The following is a 27,775-nucleotide window of genomic DNA, read 5'->3' as shown; positions in this document are numbered from 1 at the left end:
TTCACCGTGTTAGCCAGAATGGTCTCGATCTCCTGACCTCGTGATCCGCCCGCCTTGGCCTTAAATTTTCATTTAAAACTGGCACTGCACAATATAAATGGTAAAATTCACGCTAATAATCTAAATTTTGTATTTGTCCTTGGTTATAATGACTTAAAATAGAAAATAGAAGCACCACGACAAGTGGAGGAGGAAGAGAGAGAGATGAAAGAAGAGAAAATGCTTTGCCTTTTAGTGCCTTTAAAAGTACTTTTCTACCGCTTTTTGAACAAGGAGTCTGGCATTTTTCATTTTACACTGAGACCTGAAAATGCTCTAATTCAGCCTATGGATGACCTAGGAAAAAGGTCCCCAAGCAAGGCACTGGGCACTCTCTTGTCATCCTGGTCCCTCGCTGTACATCCCAGATCATTGCTCCCAAACTCAGCTGCAGATGCAACCATCTCTGGTCCCATCCCCAGAGAATCTGGTGTCATTGGCTTGGGGTACAGCCTATGCACTGGGAATTTTCACAGCAACTCAGGTGATTCTAATGCACATTCAAGGTTGAAAACCAGTGGCTTAGGTCAAAGCTACCAAGTACTAAGCACACCTGCCCACCAACAGCCACAGATCCTGCAGTTGGCCTCCCAGCAAGGCCTCCCATGGTATCAGAGAAGACTGCACCAGCTTCCTATACCCGTGACCTGGTCCTTTATCTATAATATGAGCCAACAATGAAGGGCCACTGGCTATTTGAGGGAGATTATCAGCACCAAAGAGAAGGGATCAGGTGAACAAAGAGAACAACTGGTCCTGCAGGGCCAACAGTGATTCAGGGAACAGAAGAGATCTTTTCAAAGCCCTGCTCCTGATGTGGGCCCCATCTAGGTTGATGACACCACTCTCCCCTGGCCCCTGCCCATCTGTTCCTGCTCTGTTCCTCTCTACCCTGGCCCAGTGCAGCAGTTCTCACCTTTCAGGTCTTTCTGCCTCCTTTACCTTGCCCAGTCCAATCTATCTGCCATCCTGCTACAAGAGGGTCACAGCTGAGGACTACTTCTGACCTTCCCCTCACTGCAAATCCCTCCTCAGTGGCTGCCCACTGCCCACCGCCAAAGAACAAAGGTACAAGCTCCTTACCAGGACACAGCATTGCCACATCTGGCTGCCTCTCCATCCTCATCATCCTCCCCACCCCCTGCCTTCTTGCCCCATCAGACTCACCTGCTTTCATTCCCCAGGAGGTTCAAGCCTCCATGCTCGTGTCCTGATCTTCTGGGCATGCACCACCCTTACCCCAAGCTTTCAGACCTAGCTGCCTCTTCCTCAACCTTCGAGATGCAACTAAGACATCTGTTCTGTGCTCAGGGACACCTATTCTGACGACCAAGCCCCCACCAAACCTCCCTGTATTCCACTCACTCCCTCAGCACCAGGCAAATAACATCCTCTCGGAACTGCCCCAATGTGACTTCCATCTCACTAAGGGATAAGCTCTTGAAGAAAAAAACCATGGCTTATCACTCTTTCTAGCACCCACCACACAGAAATCTGGCACATGAAAAGTAGTTAATAAATATTTATTTAAAAGGAACCAAATGGAGGCAACCACCCCAATTTCTATATGTAAAGTTAAGGGTCAAGTATAGAAATGAGCCTCTCACTCAAAGCCAATGAAAACACCAATACGTTTTGGAAAATAGATATTCGCGATGAAAATTAAGTTATTTGCATTTGTTATTTCTGAAATACTTGGCCTTTGAGACTTTCAGCTTGATTGATTAGAAGAGCAGAGAAAGTTGGAATTCCTTTCCCCCATTGTCAGAGCTTTACTTTGTTCTGCTGAGCTCAAGTTAAAGCCAAATATAAGTGGTTCATCTCAGAAGGTCAGGGCTGATGAGCCTGAAATGCAATGGGGTCCATATGGCTCATTAACATGCATGCCCTCCTCTGTCGACATCTGATTTCCATCAGCATACAAAGACTGATGCCTGCAAAGTTCCTAAGGGTCCCCAGTGGAGATTTCAAAACCATGTTGGGTTGTGGGTTTTTTCTGGAGAATAAAGTCTAAGGAAAAACACTGTCAACAGAGACAGCCAATGAGGGCACATGAGGAAGGCAGACCTATGAATGGCCAACTGTCAACACCACAGAGTCACCGGTTTCTAGCACCAGAAAGGCCCCATAGGATCACCTGGCCCAACCCTCTAACCTGACACACGAAAACACCAAATCCGAGAGGCTCTGTGATGTGACCAAAGTCACTTAGTAGGAGTCCTGCCAGAATTCCCAGGCACCCAACTCCCAGACCTGCTTTAGGCTACTCCTCTTTTCCTTCCTTTAGTTCCTCAAGGGTTTTCATGAGGAAAAATAAAGGACAAAACTACACTCAGCATCATTTGTATTGCCCCAGCCTTTAACAGAGAGACAGATGGGGTGAATAGTAGATTCAGGACTACAGGAAGCCCAGTGACCCCCTTGAGATGCGGCCCACAAGCTCCATGGGAAGGTGTGTGCACAGCAGCAGGCATCTGCACAAGGAGAGCCCCTTTCCTTACAAACCCATGAGGACATTCTTCCATGATGGGCATTTCAGCCACCTACAGAACAAATGCCAGACCAAAGCCAGCTGCCAACTCATCACAGGCGTTGACAGCCACAAAGACGGGGTACATAGTGAAGGTGTGCCATGCCTGCCAGTGCCTTGTACCTGTCCAGTGAGGCCTCACTTCTGCTTTGGTCTCTCCCAGGGCCTTGAACACAAATGTGAGGTAGACGCCTAACAACAGGCCTCCACTATCTGCAGCAGCAATCCAAGGCCTTGGATGACCTCATTTCAAATGCCAAGCATTCTACATCTCTAGGAAGGATGAAGGAAAAAATACCCTCGGAATTACTATTTATACACTATGCCCAGAATCTTAAACTGATGACTGAAACATGTCCACTCTGCCATATGCTAAAATACTGACATTTCATTTTTAGCGCCTTTAAATATATAGTCCTTAAAACATTATGAAAAAGGAACCCATCAAAGCCCCAAACTGACTCCTGGTTGTGGTTCCTGTTGTTGCTGTTATTTTTCAGGCTGAAGGCCACAGACCTTTTATCCTTACCCATAACCCAGGTACCAAAACATAAAAATGAATGCCACATTTCTGCAAAACACCATTTCAGCCAGGAATAGGATTCCAATGTAGTGTAAATGTTAAGAAACCTCTGTGGTTCCTTTGTATAGTATTCCACTATTAACAGGCAAACCTGGGAATTCTAGGAATGCAATTAAGCATTAAAAACAAAAACACCCAACAACAGGCACACAGAGACTTCATTTTAGGTATTGAGGCCACACCTCCAAAGCTTGCAGGAGCTGGTATCTATCTCATTTTTCCAGAACTGGTAGGAAGACACAACAGGCCACATGCCTCTGCTTCTGGTCCGGGCACTGCAATCTAGAGTTACACACAGATTTCTCCCTGCGGGTATGTAAATTAGGAGACCAGTTCCTCCTTGTTTCCATTTCTGCAGGTGAAAATTAGATGCTTCAATAAAACTCCTGATGCTGCACTCCTCTCCAAGTCCTGAATTTCTCTCTCTCTCTCTCTCATCTATCTACCTATCTTTATAGAACTCCATGTACCACAGGTGATTGATTGACTGATTCATTGATCGGTTGATTTACAGACAAGTTCTCACTTTGTTGCCCAAGCTGGAGTCCAGACACACGATCATGGCTCACTGTGGCCTCAACCCCCTGGGTTCAAGCGATTCTTCGCCTCAGCCTTCCGACTGGCTGGGACTACACACGTGCACCACCACATTCTGCTAATTTTTTTTTATTATTATTTGTAGAGATGGAGTCTTGCTATGTTGCACAGGCAGGTCTCAAACTCCTGGGCTCATGCGATGTTCCTGCCTTGGGCTCCCAAAGTCTTGGGATTATAGATGTGAGCCACTGCGCCTGGCCCCATACGCCACGGTTGAATAAAGTAAGCTGAGCTCTGACCTGATTCCTTTCCTCCTCCTTCCCTTGATTTGCCTAATGTCACACCTCAGTAGGGAACTGATTTATCTCAAATCTATCCTGGGTACTGAAATAGACTTGGAATGAATTCCTGAATGGATGTCTCATCTCACCTGATGCCAAGTAAAGGAACCAAGATGAGAAATGAATCTACACAGGTTCCAAGCAACTCTTTCAGGTCTATTATTCTTAACCTTTGATGATTCCTCCTCCTGTTTCATTTTATTAAATTCTATTAAGAAAGACATGAAAGAAGCATAAAAGAAAAGTTGGCTGAGCCTACCTGGTATTTTATTCACAGGTCACATCTGGGAGGTATGCATGTTCTGTTTGTTAAACCTGACAGTTTTCCCAAAATATCTCCTTCTTGGAGAAAGCTACATAGTTTTGAGGCAACTTTATCGTTAACAATAATTCTCACTCAGTGAGACGCTAACTTAGAACAAGTCCCTGTAAAACTCCCAGTTTAGCCATTTATTGAATAAAATAATTCTACCAACTTAAAGATTGTAGAGCCCATATTAACATGTGCTAAAGTGAGGTGTTGTTATACCATTCTCTGTACTTCTAGTATGTTTGAAACACTTCAAATTTTAAAAACAATAACAAACATTATAAAGGAGCAATTTTCTATTATCTAGAAAATCTAGATCCACAAAAGGAGATGTAAAAAAAGCAATTTTGCATCATTATTAGTAAGAGCAAAAAATTGCGACCAACTCCATAAATCCATCAAAAGGAAAATAGCTACACAAAATGCAGTATATTCATAGGACAGAATCCCATCTTGCAGTTAAAATGAATGATCTAGCTACATATGTAAACACACAAATGCCCTTGTGGGGTGGGAAAGAAAGCATGTTTCACAAAAACATAGGCAATATAGGACCATTTCTTTCAAGCACCTGTGCACATACAAGTGCATGTACACACACAAGTGCATGTACACACACACACACATACACACACACACCCTGAATCTAACCTTAAGGAAACATCAGACAAACCCAAATTAAGGGACATGCTTCAAAATAATGGGCCTGTATTCTTCCAGAGACTCAAGGTCATGAAAATCAAGGAAAGACTGAGGAAATGATCCAGAATGAAGGACGCTAAAGACACATGACAACCAAATACAAGGCATGATTCTGAACTGGATCCTTTCACTATGAAGACCTTCTTGGGACTCTCTCCCAGCATGGCTGAAGACAACTCTTCACACAAGATGGTAGCAACAAGTCATAGGTGCAGTTGCACCAAATTCACAGAAGATTAATTGAAAATTCTCATCAATAGCTTCAATCAAAAACTTTACTCAGATTATGCTATCAAACAAAAACTTGCTTTAGAAATCAATACAGAAGATCCACCCAGAATCCAGATTTGGTTTCAGAATCGAAGAGCTAGGCACAGATTCCAGGAAAGATCAGACCTGAGACTTTAGAGTCAAGCCAGAGCCATAAGCAAGATCAACCTGGTAGAGAAGCCAGACGGTGTCGTACTACCTACAGCACCTCTCAACTACGCACTCTCAACAAGGCATTTATGAAAAACCCATACCCTGGGATTGATTCCAGAGAACAAATTGCTAAATAAATTGGTGCTCCAGGCTGGGCATAGTGGCTCACACCTGTAATCCCAACACTTTGGGAGGCTGAGGCGGGTGGATCACCTGAGGTCAGGAGTTCGAAACCAGCCTGACCAACATGGAGAAACCCCATCTCTACTAAAAATACAAAATTAGCCGGGCATGGTGGCACATGCCTGCAATCCCAGCTACTGGGGAGGCTGAGGCGGGAGAATCTCTTGAACCCAGGAGGCAGAGGTTGCGGTGAGCAGAGATCGCGCCATTGAACTCCAGTCGGGTCAACAAGAGCGAAACTCTGTCTCAAAAAAAAAAAGAAAAGAAAAGAAAAGAAAGAAAGAAATTGGTGCTCCAGAGTCAAGAGTCCAAATTTGGTTCCAAAATCAAAGATCTAGATTTCATCTTCAGAGAAAAAGGGAACCTGTTGTGTCCTTAGAACAAGAAGACCAGGGGCAAGATCTCTGAGGGACTTCAAGGTACAGAAGACACATACAATAGCACCAACCTCACTAGCAACTGTCACTTCCCTAGAGCCAGAACATGGTGAAAACACTCAAGTTCAGTGTATTTAGTATTATCAACTTGGGTCCCAAATCTCTCTCACGGTCTTCCTGGGAGTCGATCCTTCTGCTGAAACTGCAAGCTAAGCCTTCTGAAGAGGGTAAAGAACTTGGCCAGGTGCGGTGGCTCATACTTGTAATCTCAGCACTTTGGGAGGCAGAGGCAGGAATATTGCTTGAGCCCAGGAGATTGAAACCAGCCTGAGCAGCACAGCAAGACCCTGTCTCTATGATAAAAAATAAAATAAAATAAATAAAAAGAACTGTAGGAGGCAGATATAGGTACAAGAGGCATCACACTACCCTACTGACACAGCCTGGATCCAGAGTTCAGCAGACCTTGAGACAATGAAAATAAACTTCATAATAATAGTAATAAAAGACCTCCTTGGGATAACTGGTAAATTATGGAGGCTGAAGATGGCTGCTAGTAAAATGTCAATGCTAATTTTGTGATTTTGACAGCTGTTTTGGGGCTTCTATAAGAGAATGTCCCTGTTTGCAGGAAAGATACTACTGAATTCAAGGGTGAGAAGGCATCAGGCCAACAACTTACTCTCAAGTGATTTCAGAAAATAAAGTCCCTGATACTGGTCTCCCAACCTGTCTGCAAGTAAAAACATCATACACCTTATACCATATACTAAAACTAACTCAAAATGGATCAAATATCTAAATGTAAAAGCTAAAACTATAAAACCCTCAGAAGAAAACATAAAGAAAAAGCTTCATGATTTAGATTTAGCAATGATTTATTGGATATAATATCAAAAGCACAGGCAACAAAAGCAAAAACAGACAAATTGGATTTCATCAGAATTAAAAACTTCTGTACATCAGAAAACACCACCAACAGAGTAAAAAGGTAATCCACAGGATGAGAGAAAATATTTGCAGATCATCTATCCGTTAAGAAATTAATACACAGAATACATAAAGAACTTCTGCAATTCAACAATAAAAAAACACAAACCGATTCAAAACTGGGCAAAGAACTGAAATAGATCTCCAAAGAAGATATACAAATGGCCAAGGAGCACATGAAAAGATGCTCAACATCACTAATCATTAGAGAAATGTAAATCAAAACCACAATGAGATACACTTCACACTTATTAGGATGACCAGTATCAGAAAACACACACACACACTCACAAAACAGCAAATGTTGGTGAGGATGTGGGGAAATCAGAACCCTTGAGCATAGCCGGTAGGAATGTAAAATGGTACAGACGCTGTGGAAAACAGTACAGTGGTTCCTCAAAAAATTAAACAAAGAACTACCATATGATCCACAACCTGTACCTAGGTATTTACCCAGAGGAATTAAAAGCAGGGTCTTGAAGAGATATTGGTACACCAATGTTAACAGCAGCGCTATTCACAATAATGAAAAAGTGGAAACAACCCAAGTGTGCATGGATAAACGAATGGATAGACAAAATACAGTATACAAGAGAATATTCTGTGGCCATAAAAAGAAAACTCTGACACATGCTATGAACATAAGGCTCAACATGGATGAATCTTGAAGAAATTATGCTAAGCGACATAAGCCAGTCACAAAGGGACAAATACCATATGATTATTCATATGATACTCAGAGTGGTCAAATTCAAAAGGCAGAAAGTATTATAGAAGGGCCGTTGCCAGTGGCTGAAGGGAGAAGAGAATCAGGAATTACTACTTAAGGGTAAAGTTTCAGTTTTGTAAGATAAAAAGAATTCTGTAGATAGGCTGGGAGCAGTGGCTCACACCTGTAATCCCAGCACTTTGGGAGGCCGAAGCAGGTAGATCACTTGAGGTCAGGAGTTTGAGATCAGCCTGGCCAACATGGTGAAACCTCATCTCTACTAAAAATACAAAAATTAGTCAGGCACGGTGACGCATGCCTGTAATCCCAGCTACTCGGGAGGCTGAGGCAGGAGAATTGCTTGAATCTGGGAGATGGAGGTTGCAGTGAGCTGAGATCACTCCACTGTACTCCAGCCTGGGTGACAGAGCGAGACTCCATCTTAAAAAAAAAAAAAAAAAAAAAAAATTCTGCAGATAGATGGTGATAATAAAAGTTGCATAACAATGTGAATATACTAATGCCACGAAACTGTATACCTAAAAATTTTAGGTTATGTATAATTAAACACAATTTTAAAAAATCTTCTGACATATACCCACCCAGAGATACCATGTGTAAATGTGGGTAAACATATTTCTGTTAAGTCTGGAAGTAAATACATAGAACTTATTAACGGCGCTACCTCTGAGAATGAGAGTTATTGTCAAAAATATTTTTAGTGTATCTTAAACTTCTAAATTCTTAAAAGAATACTGATTTTATGTATTAGATATAACAAAAATTGATATAAAAATGCTATTTTATGGACTCATGAGAAAAAAGATAGGAAAATAACTGTTTCTATAAAAATACCTTTCTACCCAGGAATACTATAAAAGCTTACTATTAAAAAATAACATTTCTAAATTGTTACTTTCCAGTTAATACACTGCTTTCTTGCTTGGAATTTTTTTTCAAGTAGTAATTATGATAATAAGAGACTCTTCCCAAGAGAAAATGAAGGGGGGCAAAGGGACAACATGAAACTTAAAAAAAAAAAAAAATCCTCAGAGCATAAGGCCAGATCTGGTCTGGATTTCAAAATGAAATTTTATAGAACTTATACTTATCCCCTGAAGGTTTCATGACCCAACAATGACACGAATGGTAAATAATAGCCTTTGCCCTCCCTCTGCAGTCAAACAGCCATGCAATTCCTGAACAGAGCCACTGCCTGGGGGATATTATGTGAGTATCATGTTCCTGACTTAGCAAAGGAGAAGTGGAAAATGGAAACAAGGCCACAAACTTAGATCTTTCCATTACACAGAAATTGAGGCTTCCGGGCTTCACTTTCATGATTAAAAATAGAAAAAGAAATTGACTTCACATTTTATGGAAAATAGTCAAACGAATATATTTTCTGTGAAGAATATTCATAGACGTGCCATTCTTTTGTGTTTCGTTTTGACAGAAATAATTGCGATGGCGGAGCTAGTGAGGTATAAAGTGGCTGCTGCGAGACTCTTGATCAGCTAGCAGCAAGAGGCACGCTGGAGCCCACAGTAGGACAACCTTCTCCAGTCCTGACTTCCACTCCGCCTCTGGAGCAGCTGCCTCCCTTCTGACAATGACTTTCCATAATTTCCAAGCTCAATGAACACCAGGAAACATACTTTTCCAAAAATAAATCTTTCTTTTTCTGACAAGCTCCTATGACAGACATTTAGAAATTTCCCTGAAAATATTAGCTACAATAGTATACGTAAATCAAATTCAATATACATGTTTCTTGGGCTTTTTACAGTATCTTTTTATAATTAATGTTTTTGTATTTGGGGGAAAACTGGGCAATAGTGAAACACTTGGCTTCATGTTGACCAGGAAAAAGGAGACTGCTTCCCTGAACTTGCTTGCTTTTTTTTTTTTTTTTTTTTCTTAAAAAAAAAAACCATCAAACAAGTTCTGGCTTTTGTGTCCAGACTGTGCCCAAGGATCACTAAAAACCAGGGGTGAGCATCGCACTCCTTGATGTCCAATGTCTGATGTCATCATAGAAACTCATGCCATGGAATCCCTCCACCATGCTGGCCTTGGAGGCAAGAATGGGGTCATTCCTGCAGTGAACTGTGGGAGGTTGAACTTTACAATATTACTCTCTAATGCTCAAGCCACAGTATGAAAGAACCAAACATGAGTCACTGACAGAAAAGCTCTACTGTGGAAGGCAGAATATGAGAGTGGTTGAGGGCCTCCAAAGTGTATCCAGAATCTTTCCACAGCTCCTAAATGTCCTCTCTGCCACCCTGTCACAAGCCACACATCCCCCGATCCTGAGCCTACACTAAACCCAGTCTCATCCATCTCTGCAAACACAAATCAGAGCTCTCAACATTCTAATAGGTCTTTGGCTTACTAACAATAAAAGCCAAATTCCTTACCTTGGCCCATAAGGCCTTGTTCCATCAACCCCAGGTCACAGCTCTGGCCTCAGGTTCTGCCCCTCTCCCTGTCACCCTCCAAGCTCCAGCCACACTGGCCTTTCTTCCACCAGTCACCCTAGAGCTCTGCATCTGCTGACCCCTCTGTCTGGCACTCTTCCTTCAGTCTTCACTGGCTCCCTCTTATCTCAGCATCCTTCCCTAGCGCTTGCACCTAAGGGGACTTCTAGCCAACAGCATTCTGTACACCTAACCCTGTTTGATTTCTTTATATCATCAGAATTTTAAATTATACTTGTTTTTGTTTTTGTTTGTTTCTCCACTAGAATGGAAGCTTCATGAGGGTACAATGTTGGTTCAGTGCTGGACCTACATGCAGGGCCAGCACAGAGCAAGCACCCAATAATAATCTGCTGGATAAAGGTATGGGATGAGTAGGTAGTGGACAGGTGAGTGGATGGATAGATGGATGGATGGATGGATGGATGGGCAGATGGAGGGACATATGGGTGGATGGATAAGTGGATAAATGAACAAGCAAGCAAACAAACAAATGAGCATGAGCTTTTTATTCAAGGGCATTACCACTACGAAATCCTTGCCACACCACGTGATGGGGAGCCAAAGGCAGGAAGAAAGGCCTCGCCTGGATGGGCACTGAGGTAAGCATCATGTGTGAAGAGCTACCTATCTGAAATGAACCTTAAAAGATGGGGAAGATGTCAGCAGGTAGAGACAGGGAGGGAGTTCATTTCAGGTGGATGAGCAGAGACACAAAGGAGAAAAAATTGTGATACTTATTCATGAAACAATAAATAATCTGCAGGAAACTAGTCTACAATTCATTGTGAAAAGCTTTTACCATGAACTGAATAGGTAATAATACATCATAAAATATGAGCCCTTAACAATTTCCCATGTGTGTTTAAATGTAAATGATCAGCTAACTGCCCATGGAAGCCTCCACATTCATGAATTTCATTAAACTACAATTTCCATGCAGAGGCTAAGATGTCGATCACCCTGGGTTTTTATTCTAGTTCCATTAACACTTCGACAGATGAGTAAGGCATTCCATGTCTGGTACTCAGAAAGCCAAGAAAACTATAAATTACTTTCAACTACAAGTCTTAAAGTGGCTACACTGCTACAATCTTGCACACTCATTGAGCAATCCACATGTTGGGCTCATCTCTCCTAGGAAAAAAGTTATTACCCCAGCATATGCCTCAATGTCACCCAGTAGAGCGGCTGATCATCAGTCACTAACATATTGAGCTGTTGTTGCTGCATCGGCTTTTCCCTGACACATCTGTAATTGCGTTGAGAAGGCACCATATTCTGGAAACATTTTCATCACTGCCTGTGTGGCAGGGGGAAGGGGTGTTGGGAGACTGAGGGCTCGTTGATGAATAAGAACAGACTCACATGTGACCTCAATAATCAAGCAAAGCCATCTTGTTTCCTGGCAGCTGCAGTAACATAGGTTGTAAAGTATTTTTAGACAGTTGGGGGTGAGGAAGGGAGGGCAGGGTGGTCCAGAAGAAACCAACACCTGGAGCAGATGATCACTGCAAGGCCTGATTCTCTCTATTCCAGTAGTTCCCAAATGTCAGTGTGCTTAGGAGCACACAAAGACCTCGTTAGAAACCTAAATGGGCTACTCTTCTGCCTTCCTCATCCAGACACTCCAGGAACTCTGGCTCAGAAAACCTGGGTGGGCCCAGGACCCTGCATTTTAATAAGCACCATGGGTGGCTTGATGCCAGTGGTCCTCAGTCTGCCGTTTGAGGAACACTACCACCAACTCCTGGATAACTTTGATAGAGAAAGAATGTGTAATCTCTGCACACAACAGTCCCCAGTCCACCAGCCTCTTCACTTCTTGGGACCTCCAGAGAATGTGACAAAAGTCCTGGTCCCCTTTTTCCCAGCAAAAGGCACTTGCACACTTCCACACATACAAAACTTGTGGGATAAGCTCAGGCTAGTCTGTGAGCCCCTAAGAGTCTACTTGATCCAACTCACACCCCACTGACCCATCCTAACCTTCTCTTCAAAATTAAAAAAGATAACTACCTCATCAGTCATTACAGACTACACCTATACTGCAGCAAGCTGGCAAACACCTCTGTGCAGATAAGGGTTTTATCTACGCCTGTAAAAAAAGTATAGCAAGAGCTGCATTTTTTAGATTTCTATCACTTCCAGATCTTTAATTCTCTCTCCATTACTAAAGCAAATGTTTCGGCAAGGTTTTCTGCAAAACACCACTGACTGGCAGAACATTTTTCTACAATTACCCGGGACTGTGAAGCTCCTGGTAAATCACTTAACAAGCTAAGAATTCCCAATTAAAATACTGAGTCTGTTTAACTAAATTATTGCTATGCACAATGTATAAATCCATGGAAGGAAAAACTCTACCTCTCTCCCTTCAGAATAAAAAGGATGCTGTTAATCTTTGGCAGGTCAAGTCAGTAAGGTAAGGAGTTCGTTTTTTTTAACACACACACAAATGAGATTATAAGATTAAAATAACTAGGAATCTGCCCAAAACACATATACAGGAACAAACAAATAAAGCCCTTAAACCTTAAATGCACTACCCCATTAGTGTCCTGAGAGATTGGTTTAAAGCAAAACAGATGTTTTGCTCTGGTTGGAGATTAGAAATGTCTTATGTGTCAATGGTAGAAAATAAACAGATCCTAGTTTTTAATTTACCAGACATATTTCAGTAGAAGAGAAAAAAACTCTTTTCAATTTTTGCAATTTCCTTAACTTGTGCTATGGATTTAAGATGGTAAGGTGAAAGTCAATTGATTAATCAATTCATCAATGGGTCCCCAACAAAGAGATAGTCATGCCAGCCTTGTAAAGGCTTCTTTTTAAGCCCACTATGAGCTGACTTAGGACAACCATCTATTTGGAAACAAATTAAAGTGATAAAAGTGATCCCTTGCAGCTCTCCACCAGGAAGAAAAACATCTACTAAGCTCCCACCCTTTCATACCAAATATTCATGCAATAGGCAGGCATTCCCCCAGGCACTGACAAGGACTCAGCATAAATTCTGACTGTGCAGAGCAGTGGGCTGGGCTGAGTGAGGTCAGGAGCTCCACCATCTCTACACCCAACTCACTCCCCAGAGGGTTGAGCTGATCTCATAATTCATGGAAAGCAGGTGCTCAGACAGAAAGGATCAGAAATCCAGGTGATTCCATGTGTGGTGAGAGGTCTGGCCAGGTGGCGCCCTAGCCCTGGTAGAAGGCCTTCCATGTGGCAGCCTAGGTCCCAGAAGTCAGCGTCACTGACAAAGACTGCACAACAGCAACAACTCTGTAATGAGGACGCTTTGCTGAGTTCCCACTTCTGTTTTGGTGATACTTCAGCATAAACAAAGCTGGACTCTCAGTCAGCGTTTGTTCAATAAATTAATATGACAAAATGAACTAATATTTCTGGAGTAATTGACAGGATCTGGCTACCATCTTGGCAACCAGACTTTAAAACATACTCCTGCAGCAAGTCAACAACTTGAGCTTGGTTCAGGCCATGTGAACACTGAAGCTGAAACCAACCACAATTAGGGAGCTAGAATCTAGAATTCAAGCCTAAAAACAGAGTGAAAAGGAGTACATTTAAATAACTGTTCTTCCATGAAGAGATGCAAAGTTATTAGCAACAACATAATTCTTCCTTATATTCAGAGTACTTCTCATTTGATTTGTCCCCCAAACTGAAATATGCAGCAAGTGAGAGCTCCCCTCTGTGCACCTGTGATGGGGCCACCTGGTAGAAGCAAGCCACCTGTGTGCTCATGTGTCCTTCATTTCACCTCTGGATTCCACAGCAGGTAATCAAAAGGCTGCCCCTGTCACTGGAAGTATAAATAAATAAAACCAAATGGAATTCTTTTCCCCCACACCCCCTTACCCTACATATTTCTTTCAGATCCTACAAAAGCCATGAATGTCTCAATCTTGACATTCCAAGGTCCAGGCTCAGGGATTAATGCTTGCTGATAAGACAAGTATACAGAGAAAATTATGGACAGAGCAACGGTGATACTCAGAGGAGCGTAAAATTAATAGCTCCGTAAAATTGAAGGCACCGTGTTTCGCTAGCCAACTCATCCCAGTGATTTGTCAATAAACACGTCCGTTAACTCAAACATGTATACTTGAAAGTTCATTTTTTTAGCTCCTTCCAGCATTTCAATTTAATGAGGGCTTCGATGGCACTAAATAAATGAGAATGTAAATAATTAATGGCAACACTATGAACTAAGTGGGCCCTAGGCCCCAGGGAAGAGTCCTTCAATTACCAATGGCCCTTCTCACCAGGAAAAACCTCCATCTGCCCCCCAATCCATGTGAGGCTCAGGAAAACAAGCCCTACACAGAGAAAGAGCACTTAAGATTAAAACAAGACAAGAATAAGCTTCTATCATAGAAATGGCAGGCTAGGGTGTTAAAATCTCCCAATATCTAGCCACCAATGGAAGAGCTCATGCACCAGCAATCATGCACTAGGCAATAATAAGCAGGATGTTCCTACCAGAATCGTGTTCTCCTGCAAAAAATGCACCAGGCAAAACAGCAGTCAGTTGGTTCTGCTGCTGCTTCCATGTCCTGTTCCCTTTGGAAATATGTCATTTGGAGCAAGAATGTAATGCTCTCCTTCCAACTTCTCACTGCCAGGACATAGCATGAAACCCACGCAGCAGCCTATAATGTGATGGGTATGCTGCATGGAAAGCATGCAGATGCTGCAGCAGCCAGTTCTGCAAACAAGCAGCGGTCCAGTTAGAAAGGCAAACTGCTGGTTACCTTTACCAGCTCAGTCTTCACCAGCAGTAGCTGCATCACATAAGCAGAGCTCTGAGATTCTTGAAAATAAGAATCTACCCTTATTTGAAGTAGAAATTTGAAAACAACAATTGGGAATCCCTTCTACTTTCCATATCCTTAAAGGTCAGCTAAAACCTCCGGTCCCCTGGGAGGCCCACTCGGCTGAGAGGCAACAGCAGTGACAATGACCTTCTCTGAACTCAGGACATTCATAGACACCACAGCCCACCAGCTGTGAGCACCACTGCTAAACAAACACCACCCCTCCCACCCACACACACCTCCCTGGACAGGGCAGTGAACAACACTCAGGGAGCTTGAGTTTTATGAGTGGTGTGGACCATGATAGCAGATGGTGTGAAGTCTGTGAAATACACCATCAGAGCAACAGGGCAGAGTAGAGTAGCCGAAGGGGCTTCCTGGGAACTGTGGGGGTCAGAGATTCTTGGAGAAGGAGGGGGAGACCCTGGAATTGAGACAAGAGCTCCGAGGTAGGAAAGAGCTTGACCTTCTTCTCAGCAAGGGAGAGGAGGCAACAGCAGATGCAGTAGGTGAAGCATAGGGATGGAGGGAAAGACAGCCGCAGAGCAGGCAAGAGAGGGCCATGGATGCCTGGTCACTTAGGCCTTGGGAAATAACAGCAAGGAATGCAAGGCTTCAGCAAAATGCACTTGGAAGGCACTGAAGAGTTCTAAGGAGGAGCACAAACAGAACGGTCTTGTAACCTTTCCTAAGTTGTCTTATGCTGTCCACCTCTTTCACTGTCATTAACCTTTCAGGTTTATGTTGCCCAAAATCTATCCCCGGCTGCACAGGCTGGGCAGCAGCAGTTCCTTCTCTTCCTCACAGTGCCTAGCACACCATCAAATACCAAAACGACACTTGGTGCTTACATACATACACAAATGCATGCACACATACCCACATGCACATGGGCACACACATCACATATACACACACACATACACACACATACACATATGCACACATACCCATGCACACATATACATCCATATACACACACACATCATCCATTTGTTCAGATAGTTTAAAGAACTTATTTATATTTTAAAAGAACCTGCTAAAAGAATCATTTTTCTATAACGTTGAGATTTGCCAAAAGAACCATTTTTCTTTAATGTAATTGTAGCAGTTTTCATTACTGATTGGAATATAATGGAAAAATAAAACACTGAGAATTAAAAGCTTAATTGATAGAAACACGTGTTTATCTATCAGTAAAAAGAATTTGGCTGTGCTCCTCCTATCAACACAAAAGCAAGCAAATTAGCTATTTGCTCCATGAGGAAACTCCTTCTAATTCAGAAGAAAAGGCAGAGAGAGGCCCCAGGCACAGGCCAGCACCAACCTAACACAGGCCGCTTCCGCGCCTACCCGCCGCCACCTACTGGAGAGCTAGGGGCAGAGCGCAGTGCAATGTCCAGGGTCTGAAGCTTCTGGGGGTCAGGAAACTGGTACATGTAAATGAAGTTGATGCAAGACAATTTGTGTATTTGAGGAGAAAACTCCTAAAGGATTCAGAAATAACTAAAAGTCTTTTTTAATCCTTATAAATTAACATGGCTCGTTAGAAGTTTAAAAAATGCCTACTTGAGGATTTTTTGATTTGGGGAGAGGGATTTATTGTATAAGGTGTACAGCATGATGCTCTGATCTACACACACATAGTGAAGTGATTACTACAGTCAAGTAAATTACATGTCCAGCATCTCACACAGTTACCGTCCTTTATTCTGTGTGTGCTGAGAATTCCTAAATCTACTCCCAGTGCACAATATGATACTGCACTCCTTATGGTGTACATTAGATCTTGAGACTTACTCACCCAAAATAACTGCATCTTTGTACCCTTTGACCTAAACAAGAAGAGGGTACTGGTTGAAAGAAAGGTGAAGATTCTAAAGGCAAAATGTACTATTCTACCATTTTCAGAAAAATATTTAGAATGAAAAAAAGACTAAAATTTTTCTCCAAATAGAGTTAAAGCAGAATAATAAATAAAAACTATGGAATAATGATCAAATAAAACCAGAGGGAGTAGCCAGAGGCAAGACAAAAACCCAGAGAGAATGACGTCCTGGGAAACAAGGCTCCAGCCATTTCCAGGGGCAAAAGTGGGCAGCAGTGGCAAGAAAGGGGTTCTGAAAAATGGGCATGAAATAAAGCAATGTGAGGTCACTGGGGCCCTCGGTGAGAACCTTTACAGACCCAAGGACACTGTGGCAGAGCAGAAGGGAGGAAATGGAAGCATTTCTCAATTGGAGACATTTGGGCATATTTAAAACCCAATGGGATAAGATGGATGACTGTGAGAGGCAGACAGAACCAACAAGAGGACAGAGGCTTCCAGGAAGCTGCTGAGGAGGTGGAAGGGAAGGGCTCCAAAGCCCAGGTCGGTCTAGACCCACAGCCGAGCAGTCACACAGGCCCCATCTTCAGAGGGGCCCCACCTTTCGTTTTATGCTCTATGTCACCACCTTGAAATTTGTAATATTTTTTGAACAAGGGGCCCCACATTTTCATTTTACACTGGGCCTCTCAAATTATGTAGCTGTTCCTGGCCCCAGGGAGAGGCTGGCCTCAGCCCAGGAAAGGGTAGCTCTGCTACCACGGTGGCAGAAGGGGGATAGAGAAGCAGAGTCAATGCCATCTGCTGGCTTCTTTCCCTGCAAAGCTGAGAGAGAGCTGTCTGCTGTGAATGAACCAGAGGACAGACAAGGGGAAAGAGGTTAGCACTTCATCTAACATGGAGGTATCTGGTAGACTTCACCTGAACCAAGTAATAAGGCTGGTATCACAGGTAACAAGACAAATCAATACCACACACCTCCTGGTAGGATGCACTATGAAGGGCACAAGATCACTTCTGTGCTATTTCCTATTCCTGTCAACATGCATTACCTCAATATAATCATAGAAAACCCAAAGTGAGAAACATTCTACAAAACAGTAGACTAGTACTCTTGAAAAGTATCAATGTCACAAAAGACAAGGAAAGGCTGAGGAACTGTCACAGATTGGAGAAGACTAAGCAGAAATGACAACTAAATGCCGTGTGGAATCCTGCATTATCCCGGAGCAGAAAAAAGACATTTAAAAAACCTAGTGAACTTTGGCTGGGCGCGGTAGTTCACACCTGTAATCCCAGCACTTCGGGAGGCCGAGGCGGGTGGATCACGAGGGCAGGAGATCGAGACCATCCTGGCTAACATGGTAAAACCCCGTCTCTACTAAAAAAATACAAAAAAAATTAGCCGGGCATGTTGGCACGTGCCTATAGTCCCAGCTACTTGGGAGGCTTAGGCAGAAGAATGGCATGAACCCGGGAGGTGGAGCTTGCAATGAACGGAGATCGCGCCACTGCACTCCAGCCTGGGAGACAGAGCGAGAATCCGTCTGAAAAACAAACAAACAAACAAACAAAAAACCTAGTGAACTTCAAATAAGGTTTGTAATATAGTTAATATAATAGTACTATATCAACATTAATTTCAAAGTCTTGGTCATTGTACTATGGTTATGTAGACATTGAAATTAGAGGCAGTTGGGTAAAAAAGTATATGGAAACTCTGTTTTTTCAACTTTTCTGTAAGTCTCAAATTATTTCACAATAAAAAGCTTACATTTTCATGTGGACTTTTCATTTGTGATTTTTTTTAATGTCATTAGTCATTCCAAGACCCTCAGTTACTACCACTGAAGTCTAGCCTACTACATAAGACATGTTCCTCAATACAAAAAGAGTCAGAAACTGCTACGGTTTGGATTTGTGTCCCCACCCAAATCTCATGTTGAATTGGAATCCCCAGCATTGGAGGAGGGGCCTGGTGGGAGGTGACTGGATCATGGGGGTAGACTTCCCCCTTGCTGTTCTCGTGACAGTGAGTTCTCATGAGATCTGGTTGTTTAAAAATGTGTAGTACATCCCCCTGCTTTCTCTTATTTCTGCTCTGGCCATGTGAAGATGTGCCTGCTTCCCCTTCACCTTCCACCATGATTGTAAGTTTCCTGAGGCCTCTGCAGCCATCCTTCCTGCACAGCCTGCAGAACTGTGAGCCAATTAAATCTCTTTTTTAAATAAATTACCCCGTCTCAGGTATTTCTTTATAGCAGTATGAGAATAAACTAATACAGAAACAAAAAAGAAAGATTATGTTCCACTTTTAAAATCTGGCTTTGGCCAGGCATGGTGACTCTTGCCTGTAATCTCAGCACTTTGGGAGGCTGAGGCCCTAGGTGGATCAGTTGAGCCCAGGAGTTCAAGACCACCCTGGGCAACATGGTAAAACTCCCTCTCTACACAAATTCAAAAATTAGCCCAGCATGGTAGCGTATGCCTGTAGTCCCAGCTACTCAGGAGGCTGAGGTAGGAGGATCACTTGAGCCTGGGAGGTCGAGGCTGGAGTGAGCCATGATCGCACCACTGCACTCCAGCCTGGGTGACAGGGCAAGACCCTGTCTCAAAAAAAAAAAAAAAAAAAAAAAAAAAAAAAAAGGCCGGGCACAGTGGCTCACACCTGTAATCCCAGCACTTTGGGAGGCCGTGGCAGGCAGATCACCTGAGGTCAGGAGTTTGAGACCAGCCTGACCAACATGGAGAAACCCCGTCTCTACTAAAAATACAAAATTAGCAGGGTATGGTGGTGGGCGCCTCTAATCCCAGCTATTTGAGAGGCTGAGGCAGGAGAATTGCTTGAACCCAGGAGGCGGAGGTTGCGGTGAGCCAAGATGGCGCCATTGTGCTCCAGCCTGGGCAACAAGAGCGAGACTCCATCTCAAAAAAAAAAAAAAAAAAAATCTGGCTTTGAACAGGTTGCCCAGCTTCACGTTTCTATCACGCTGTCCCCTTACTGCTGCATCACTGGCCATCACAGCATCCTAGCAAGGGAGGGAGACCGGGAAGGAAGAATGGAAATGTTTGCTCAGTCCTTCTTCCTCTGCCTGCCAGGCCCTACATGTCTCTATCCAGTGAGTGTGTTAATTAAGCCTTTACAAGTATGCTAAGCATCTATGAGACCACGCGGGTTCCAAGGACTATTACACATTTCCTTTCTCTATTTTAATTAACTTTTATTTCATGAAAGCTTACAAATTGGCAGTAAATCCAGGTCAGACACTGCTTTAGAAAAATGGAGATTTACAGCAAACCTTGGGGGGCACATCTACCCACACCTGGGACCAAACCCAATTCAGGTAACCATTCGGAATGGGTGAACCGGCCAATCCAGGGCCATTGCTCTGCTGCCACCCAGGGGCAGGTGGGCGCCACGGCACCTGGCCAAGGGAAGGGAAGCCCAGGGGAAGAACCTGGCTCTGCACAGGACATGTCCTCTGGAATTCAAAGGCAGGACGAGGCAAGGGAGAAGTGCTGTACCCACCGGCCACAGTACTCAGGAGTGCACCGTAAACATGCACTCTTGGGAAGGCAGGCATTAAAATAAATACAAGGTTGCAACAATGATGTATTTCCTCAGACCGAGGACTGTTCCAGGGACTAAAGAGATGTTACAGGCACCCAAGGGACGGAGCCAGGCACCAGACTCCAGGCTTACCTGCTTTGGGTCAGAGGTAGCAGTGCCGGGAGCTGGCGATTCCAGCTCTATGGTCACAGGCCCATCATTCTGAATGTGCACCTGCATGTAGGCCCCAAACTTGCCATCTGAAAAAGCAATCCAAACAGTTACCAAAGATGGAGACACCAGATTACTCCATCCAAAAGCACACTGTATTAGTTCATTTTCACACTGCTAATAAAGACATACTCAGTACTGGGAAACTTACAAAAGAAAGAGGTTTAACGGACTCACAGTTCCTCACGGCTGGGAAGGCCTCACAATCATGGCGGAAGGCAAGGAGAAGCAAATCAGATCTTACATGGATGGCAGTAGGCAAAAAAAGAGAGAGCTTGTGCAGGGAAACTCCCGTTTTTAAAACCACCAGATCTCGTGAGACTTATTCACTATCACGAGAACAGCACAGGAAAGACCCACCCCCATGATTCAATTACCTCCTACCAGGTTCCTCCCACAAAACATACGAATTGTGAGAGTTACAATTCAAGATGAGATTTGGGTGGGGGCACAGCCAAACCATATCACACACCTAGATCAGCGTGATCCAAAACCCAGGTCACAGTGGGAGAAGGAGGTTGACCGGGAGGAGGATCAGCCACTCAACACAGGAAAAGTTAGCCAGCCTTGTAAGAGGGATGGAAATGCAGGATTAAGTAGCACAGATGCTGCTTCGTGCCCAAGAGATTTGGCAAGAAATAAAAGGTCTGGTAACACCAAGGGTGGGAAAGAATGTGGGTTACCAGGACTGTACATGGTGGGAAGGCAAACACAGAGCATTCTGGAAGGCCATGTTTGCACTGCATGCAGTGAAGCCCTCCATCTCCCTCCATGGAAGGCACTGCTTTTGGGCTACTGCGGCACAGGCAGGCCTCACACCCTGAGGTCCTTCCGCAACCTGGGTGACCTCCATGAGTCTCTGTTCCTGCTACCACAACCTCACAAATTCCTTCTCTGAGTCTTTCCTACCAGTGGGTCCCTAACTTCAGAAGGACTCAGCAATATGGGCATGCCAACAGACAGCTTTCTTTGGCCCACAGACAGTAGCACTGGAAATTGTATTAGAAGCACCCAAGCTGTTGGCCATGTTTATAAGCAAGATTAATCTAGATCCTACTGGATAGTCAAAGGTGCTCAAATAATGATGACTTTCCGTGACCTCCCATCAGATGAAAGTGGCCATTCAAATCAACAGAGCTTTTGTCTCATCCATGTCAGACTAACTAAAAAGACATCAGCTGGGAAGGAAATCATGTGTTTAATTGCATGCTAAAATTATGGCTACAATTAGTAGAAAATTTCAGTCACTGCACTCCTCAGGGAGGCTGAAGGCAGGCTCAAGAGGACAGGAATTATTTCCGACCTTGAATTTCTGTTGCCAGGATATACAGCATATGCTTCACCTTGTTTATCATTCCAAGTAGTGAGAAATTTATTTTCTTTTCCTGTTTTTCTTCAGTTAAGAATAGAACTATTATGTGAATTTCCATCCGTACAGATGATAAATCCAAAGACATGTTTTAAGAGATCTTAAAATGGTAACATTTTTTTCCAGTCCAGATCAAAGGGTAAAGCGCCCAAAAAGAATTATACTAGCCAGAGAAAATAAACACATTTTAAAAAACACACACACACACACACAAAAGCATATCTATAAAATGACATCTGGGCTCCTATGGTGATATAATCAAGTTGTTCTTAAATATTAAGTCCCAGCTTTCTTTCTACCCAGAGCTGCAGGTTAAGCACATGTTAGACACGCTTATGCTGCATGTTTAAAGCAGGAAAGCTCTCAGCTGGAGACTAACCACCCATGAACTCATCTCCAGCCGAACTTTTCAAGGCCCTAACAGCTGTAAACCAGAGTGCCTCCCTGCAGATTCTCTGTGTAGCTACAAAAACTGGTGTCTATGCCCCTCTGGACAATGCTTCACTGACTTTAGCCACCAGCCAGGAAGGCTCACACCACCTCTCCGGGCCCCAGTTTGTTCTGGTGCAACAGGACAGTTGTCCTGGGATGGTTACAAAGGTGCACATAGGTTAGTACACAGCCCAGCACAGTGAGTGTACAGGAAATCATAGTCACTATTATTACTATTGTCATGCCTACCACTGTCCATGGTAGTATATGCGCAAATTGCAGGGATGGGACAGAAAAATATTATGCCAAAAAAGTATGCTCTGAAAGAAAAATGGGGAGAACAAAAGGCGTGTACCAATGCTTCTTGGCCTGGCTGGGAGCAAGCCCACATTCGCTGCTCTCCAGAGCTGGCCCTGTGTGGCCATGAATGGGCTGGACCTCAGCCAACCTTTGGGGACCAGTATGGGACATGGGCACTAGACACTGAGCCTCAGGTCAGCCCATCTAAGCACATCCCCTAAAGGCAGTTATCTGCCACCAAGGAGGCATTCTCACCCCACAGGCTTCCTCTTCATTCTACTTTCAATCTGTTCAGAACCTGAGCAGGCAGGAGGCTGTTACTGATGGAAACCCCAACAGTGGGTTACAGGCTGGGACCTCAAGAAATTAAGCAAATCAGTGGCATTGAGGGGTTCAAAATAAGCCTGGGGCCAGGCTGGAGCCACTGCCTGCTAGAGGAGTTTGATCTGGATGCGCAGGATTGTGCCTACAGCCTTTGGGAGTATGACTCTGGAAGCCGCTGGCATCCATCGTGGTTCTGACCTCAAGTACAGGGCTGCTTCTACAGAGACAGGAGTGTTCCTTGGCATCCCCAGTGCCCCAGACGCTGGGCCAGTGCCAGTGAACCACCACTGGGACAACATAGCAGCAGACGCCTGGCTCAAAGGTGCCTGGAAAGCTGAGGCAAGGGCTCTGGGGCCTTAGGCAGAGACCAGTAGCTCTAGGAATGACATGTCCTAAGTGACTTGGTGGTGAAAATATCTGTTTTGTCAGCAAATGGGTGCATTACAGGCCCTTCAGGCCCTGGCAGCTGATTTTCTCACAGTTTGAGGGCTAGGCCTAGGTCTGACTGCATGCCACACTCAGGGCCATGGAGGGAACTGGAAAGGCAGACCTGGGGCTCTTGTGGCTTCTTCCCAGGCTTTGGGCTCCCCTTATCAGGGTTCTCCGCTTGGCTCTGCAACAGCGCAGAGGTGGTGTCTACATCTGAGGGTGGTGTCTACAACAGATTCATTTCTTGGAAACAAGTGTCTCAAGCCTGGAACTTTGTAGCAAGAAGGATTGGAGGACCCAAAATACCTAACTATGGAAAAGTGAGGGCACCTTTCACTAACAGGGCCACCCTCAATTCCAAACTAAAGAGTGTCAAAGCCATGAGAAGAAACAAACATTACGACGGTAAATATCTAGGACCAAAGTTTACCTTTAGCTGGGAAGTTAAATTCCCAACTATGCCTACATCCTGAGGTCATAAATTCAAGGCAATTAAGGTAGCCTTCTTGCATAACAGGAGATCCAAGGCAAGGAGCTCCCTGATTATCAAACTTTGCTCAGACATCTCTGGGCCCTGCTGGGGTCCTTGACATCACTCTGCCTGGGATAACTCTGTAGGGTTGAAGGCTGTATGGTTGTCTAACTGAGGCTCAAGGAAGCCTGTGTGGGGATGATGCAGTGTTTGAGGCCCCCAAAGGACCTACAAGGACACCTGTATGACACATCTCAGACACAGCTTGGACAAGGCTGCTGCATGAACCCAGACTCAATCGAGCATGGCCACCCTTCCACAAAGAACAGCAGGGGAGGTGGCTTCTGAGCTCATGATGTCATGGGATATGATTTCATATCTTACTTCCTTCGGTCTTCAAAGCTTTTGGATTTGATTATTTACAGAATTAATCTTGGCCTGTAATTTCTCCCTGGGACTGTGATAATGGGATAGGGTCTGCATTCAAATCCAGTGCATTTCCATGTTGCTGGCACTTTATTATGAGTTTCTTATGTATTTTACTATTGCAGTATATTGTCACTTAACCTCACTGCAGGAGCTCTGGTGTGCTGGGCTGGGCATTCTGGCTGGACACGGCTTGGGAAACAGCCTAGGGAATAAGTCTTCACCTTGGGAGCAGAGTGGCCTTGGAAGGGCTTCATGGCAGGGTTCTGACCCAGTTCAGAGCCTCCAAGGACAAAAGACAGCAGGAGCAGCCTAACATAGGCTCCAAGGTAGACTGGTCTGAGTTGGTGAGGCTTCCTTCCCTGACAGGGCACCCCCATGGCCAGAGTGAGCCTCTGCTCAGAACCACCCTCCATCAGTTCCTGTCACTCCCATGACAAGAGCCATAGTCCCTGGAGTAGCATGCCCTCTATTGTGCATGCTCTTTTTCTGTCTCTACACACACACACACACACACACACACACACACACACACACATAGTTCTTGTAAGTACTGTTGAGAAGTAAGACAAAGTGATCCCTGTAAGTTTTCCTAACTTAAAAGTATGTTATTATAATACCATAGAACACATGGGGGAAGTGGCTCACTCAGGCTGCTGTGTTGGGTATGTCCTGAAAGGAGACCCAGCTGGAGGCAGGAGGCCCATTAATAGGCTGTCACAAAAATTCAGATGAAAGATGCAGACGGCCTGCGCCAGGGTGGGTGCAGAAGCGGCGTTCTGCTCTCAGCTTCCGTGTGCATGTCCCAGGTGAGGCAAACAGGATTTGCTGATAGAGCAGATGTGGGGAGGAGGAGCCATGCCAAACTCTGAAGTTTCATCCCATAAGTGCATTTATTAGAAAATAAGACTAAAACCAAATTATTAGAAAATGAGACTAAACCCGAATGAAATAAGAAACCAGGAAAAGAAACCAAATAAATCACACACTCATTAAAGTGAAGAAGATGAAGTGAAAAGAGTGAAGAAGATTAAAGCAAAACAATGAAATACAAAAAAAACTAAAAACGCTGATTAAGAAAAAAAGGAGGAAAATACAACCAAAAGACATGAGAAAATTAATGTGACTCTAGATATAGAGATCTTTCAAAATAATTTTAAAAATCTATAAAATTGCTAGGCACAGTGGTTCACGCCTGTAATCCCAGCACTTTGAGAGGCTGAGGCGGGCGGATCACGAGGTCGGGAGATCGAGACCATCCTGGCTAACACAGTGAAACCCCATCTCTACTAAAAATACAAAAAATTAGCTGGGCGTGGTGGCATACGCCTGTACTCCCAGCTACTCAGGAGACTGAGGCAGAAGAATCGCTTGAACCCGGGAGGCGGAGGTTGCAATGAGCCGAGATCGCGCCACTGCACTCCAGCCTGGCGACAGAGCAAGACTCCATCTCAGACAAAAAAAAAAAAATCTATAAAATTGTCTTCTAATAAGTTGGAAAATCCAGCTGTGAAGGAGAGGACAGGTAAAGTGCACTGCCCAGAGGAACTTGCGGGATATTGGGAAACTTCCTTGGCAACAGCCAGGGAAGCCGGCCCAAAGAGATCACTAACAAGTTCTATTAAACAGTAACGCCTATGTGATTTAAATTGGTCCAGACCACGGGAAGAGATGTAAAGCTTTCTAGTCTATTCTGCAAGACCAGTATCACCCTTACACTAAAATTAGACAGGAATTTTTTTTAAAGCATAGACAAATTTCTCCTTTGAATACAGATGCAAAAATTCTACACTAACAACACTTGGGAAATTCCTTGCAGGCATTTATTAGAAGAACACTATGCAGTGGCCAGGGAAGGTTTAATCAGCATGGCTCATGATTAGGAAATGCATTTACCAGGTTAACACTTAGTGGAAAAGACTGGAGAAAATGAAATTCCCTTCCTGTTTAAAAATGAAACTCTTAATTTGGCTAGAAACCCGCTTCTTTAAGAAGACTATGTAGGGACCTCTTTTTCCTGCAGTCAGGTAACTTAGGCACCCTGAATTATCTTCCTCACCCCCTAAGAAGTAAATCAATGTATTTAAAAAGATGTCATAAGTGGGAGTTGAACAATGAGAACACATGGACACAGGGAGGGGAACATCAAACACCAGGGCCTTTCAGGGGGTCGGGGGCAAGGGGAGGGAGAGCATTAGGGCAAATACCTAATGCATGCAGGGCTTAAAGCCTAGATGACAGGTTGATAGGTGCAGCAAACACCATGGCACATGTATACCTATGTAACAAATCTGCACGTTCTGCACATGTATCCCAGAACTTAAAGTAAAATAAATTTTTTTTGTTTTTTGAGACAGAGTCTCGCTCTGTCACACAGACTGGAGTGCAGTGGCACAATCTCCGCTCACTGCAACCTCCGCCTCCCAGGTTCACGCCATTCTCCTGCCTCAGCCTCCGGAGTAGCTGGGACTACAGGCGCCCACCACCATGCCCGGCTAATTTTTTGTATTTTTAGTAGAGACAGGGTTTCACCGTGTTAGCCAGGATAGTCTCGATCTCCTGACCTTGTGATCCGCCTGCCTTGGCCTCCCAAAGTGCTGGGATTACAGGCGTGAGCCACCACGCCTGGCCCAAAAAAATTTTTTTAAAAAGTAAATATATTAGCCAAGATGTTCTGGATCTAGTAATTGAATGCTAACCAAGATAATGAGATTCACCCAGCCATTTTAGCATACACAGATCATTTAAGAATATAACCATTCTTAAAAATACATAAGATTTTTATTAAAGTCCTAATTTATTTTTACACTTCTAATGCAAATATATATATGGAATAAACTTATTTCAAAAAAAAAGATGGATTGATTAAGCAAGTACTTCAGTAATAACTGTTACAGGCAAAGACCATGGATGGAGGCTAAAATTAGTGAGTGGGAGTAGGCTGAGTAACAGGATATTTGCATAGTCTCAAATTATCTCCACACAAAACACAGACCAATTACAAAGTGGAAAACAGTAACTTGACAGAGAAAAATCTGGCAAATAATGAGACATGTCGACATCATATGCCCCAACACGATGCACTGAGAAGGGTACAAGATCACTTTTGTAGTGTTCCTGCCAAAAATGCCTAACTTTAATCATGAGAAGACATCAGGCGGACACAAAATGAGGGACATTCTACAAACTGACAAAATGAGTGACTCTTCAAAAATGGCAACGTCATGAAAAATAAGGAAAGACAAGGTAATCACCACATACTGGGAGAGACTAAGGAGCTGCAACAACCAAATGCGGTTTGGAATTCTGGATTGAATCCTGGACCAGAAAAAAGGATATTAGTGGGACAACTGGCAAAATTCAAATAAG

General features: G+C 43.8%; 1 protein-coding gene and 1 pseudogene across 1 annotated transcript in view; one reads left to right on the top strand and one right to left on the bottom strand.

Moving 5' to 3' along the window:
• Positions 1–27,775, bottom strand: part of DTD1 (D-aminoacyl-tRNA deacylase 1) — a 177,038-nt gene that overhangs the window by 121,740 nt on the left and 27,523 nt on the right. The window contains exon 4 of the mRNA XM_016937518.4: positions 20,577–20,683. Within this exon, the coding sequence (XP_016793007.1) occupies positions 20,577–20,683 (107 nt within the window). The remainder of the gene's footprint in view (positions 1–20,576; positions 20,684–27,775) is intronic.
• LOC100608457 (double homeobox protein A-like) lies at positions 5,205–6,138 on the top strand (annotated as a pseudogene).

Source organism: Pan troglodytes, chromosome 21, assembly GCF_028858775.2.
Source record: "Pan troglodytes isolate AG18354 chromosome 21, NHGRI_mPanTro3-v2.0_pri, whole genome shotgun sequence".
Classification (NCBI taxonomy): Eukaryota; Metazoa; Chordata; class Mammalia; order Primates; family Hominidae; genus Pan; species Pan troglodytes.
The sequence above is the reverse complement of the archived record's forward strand: the minus strand, read 5'-3'. Positions and strand labels throughout refer to the sequence as shown.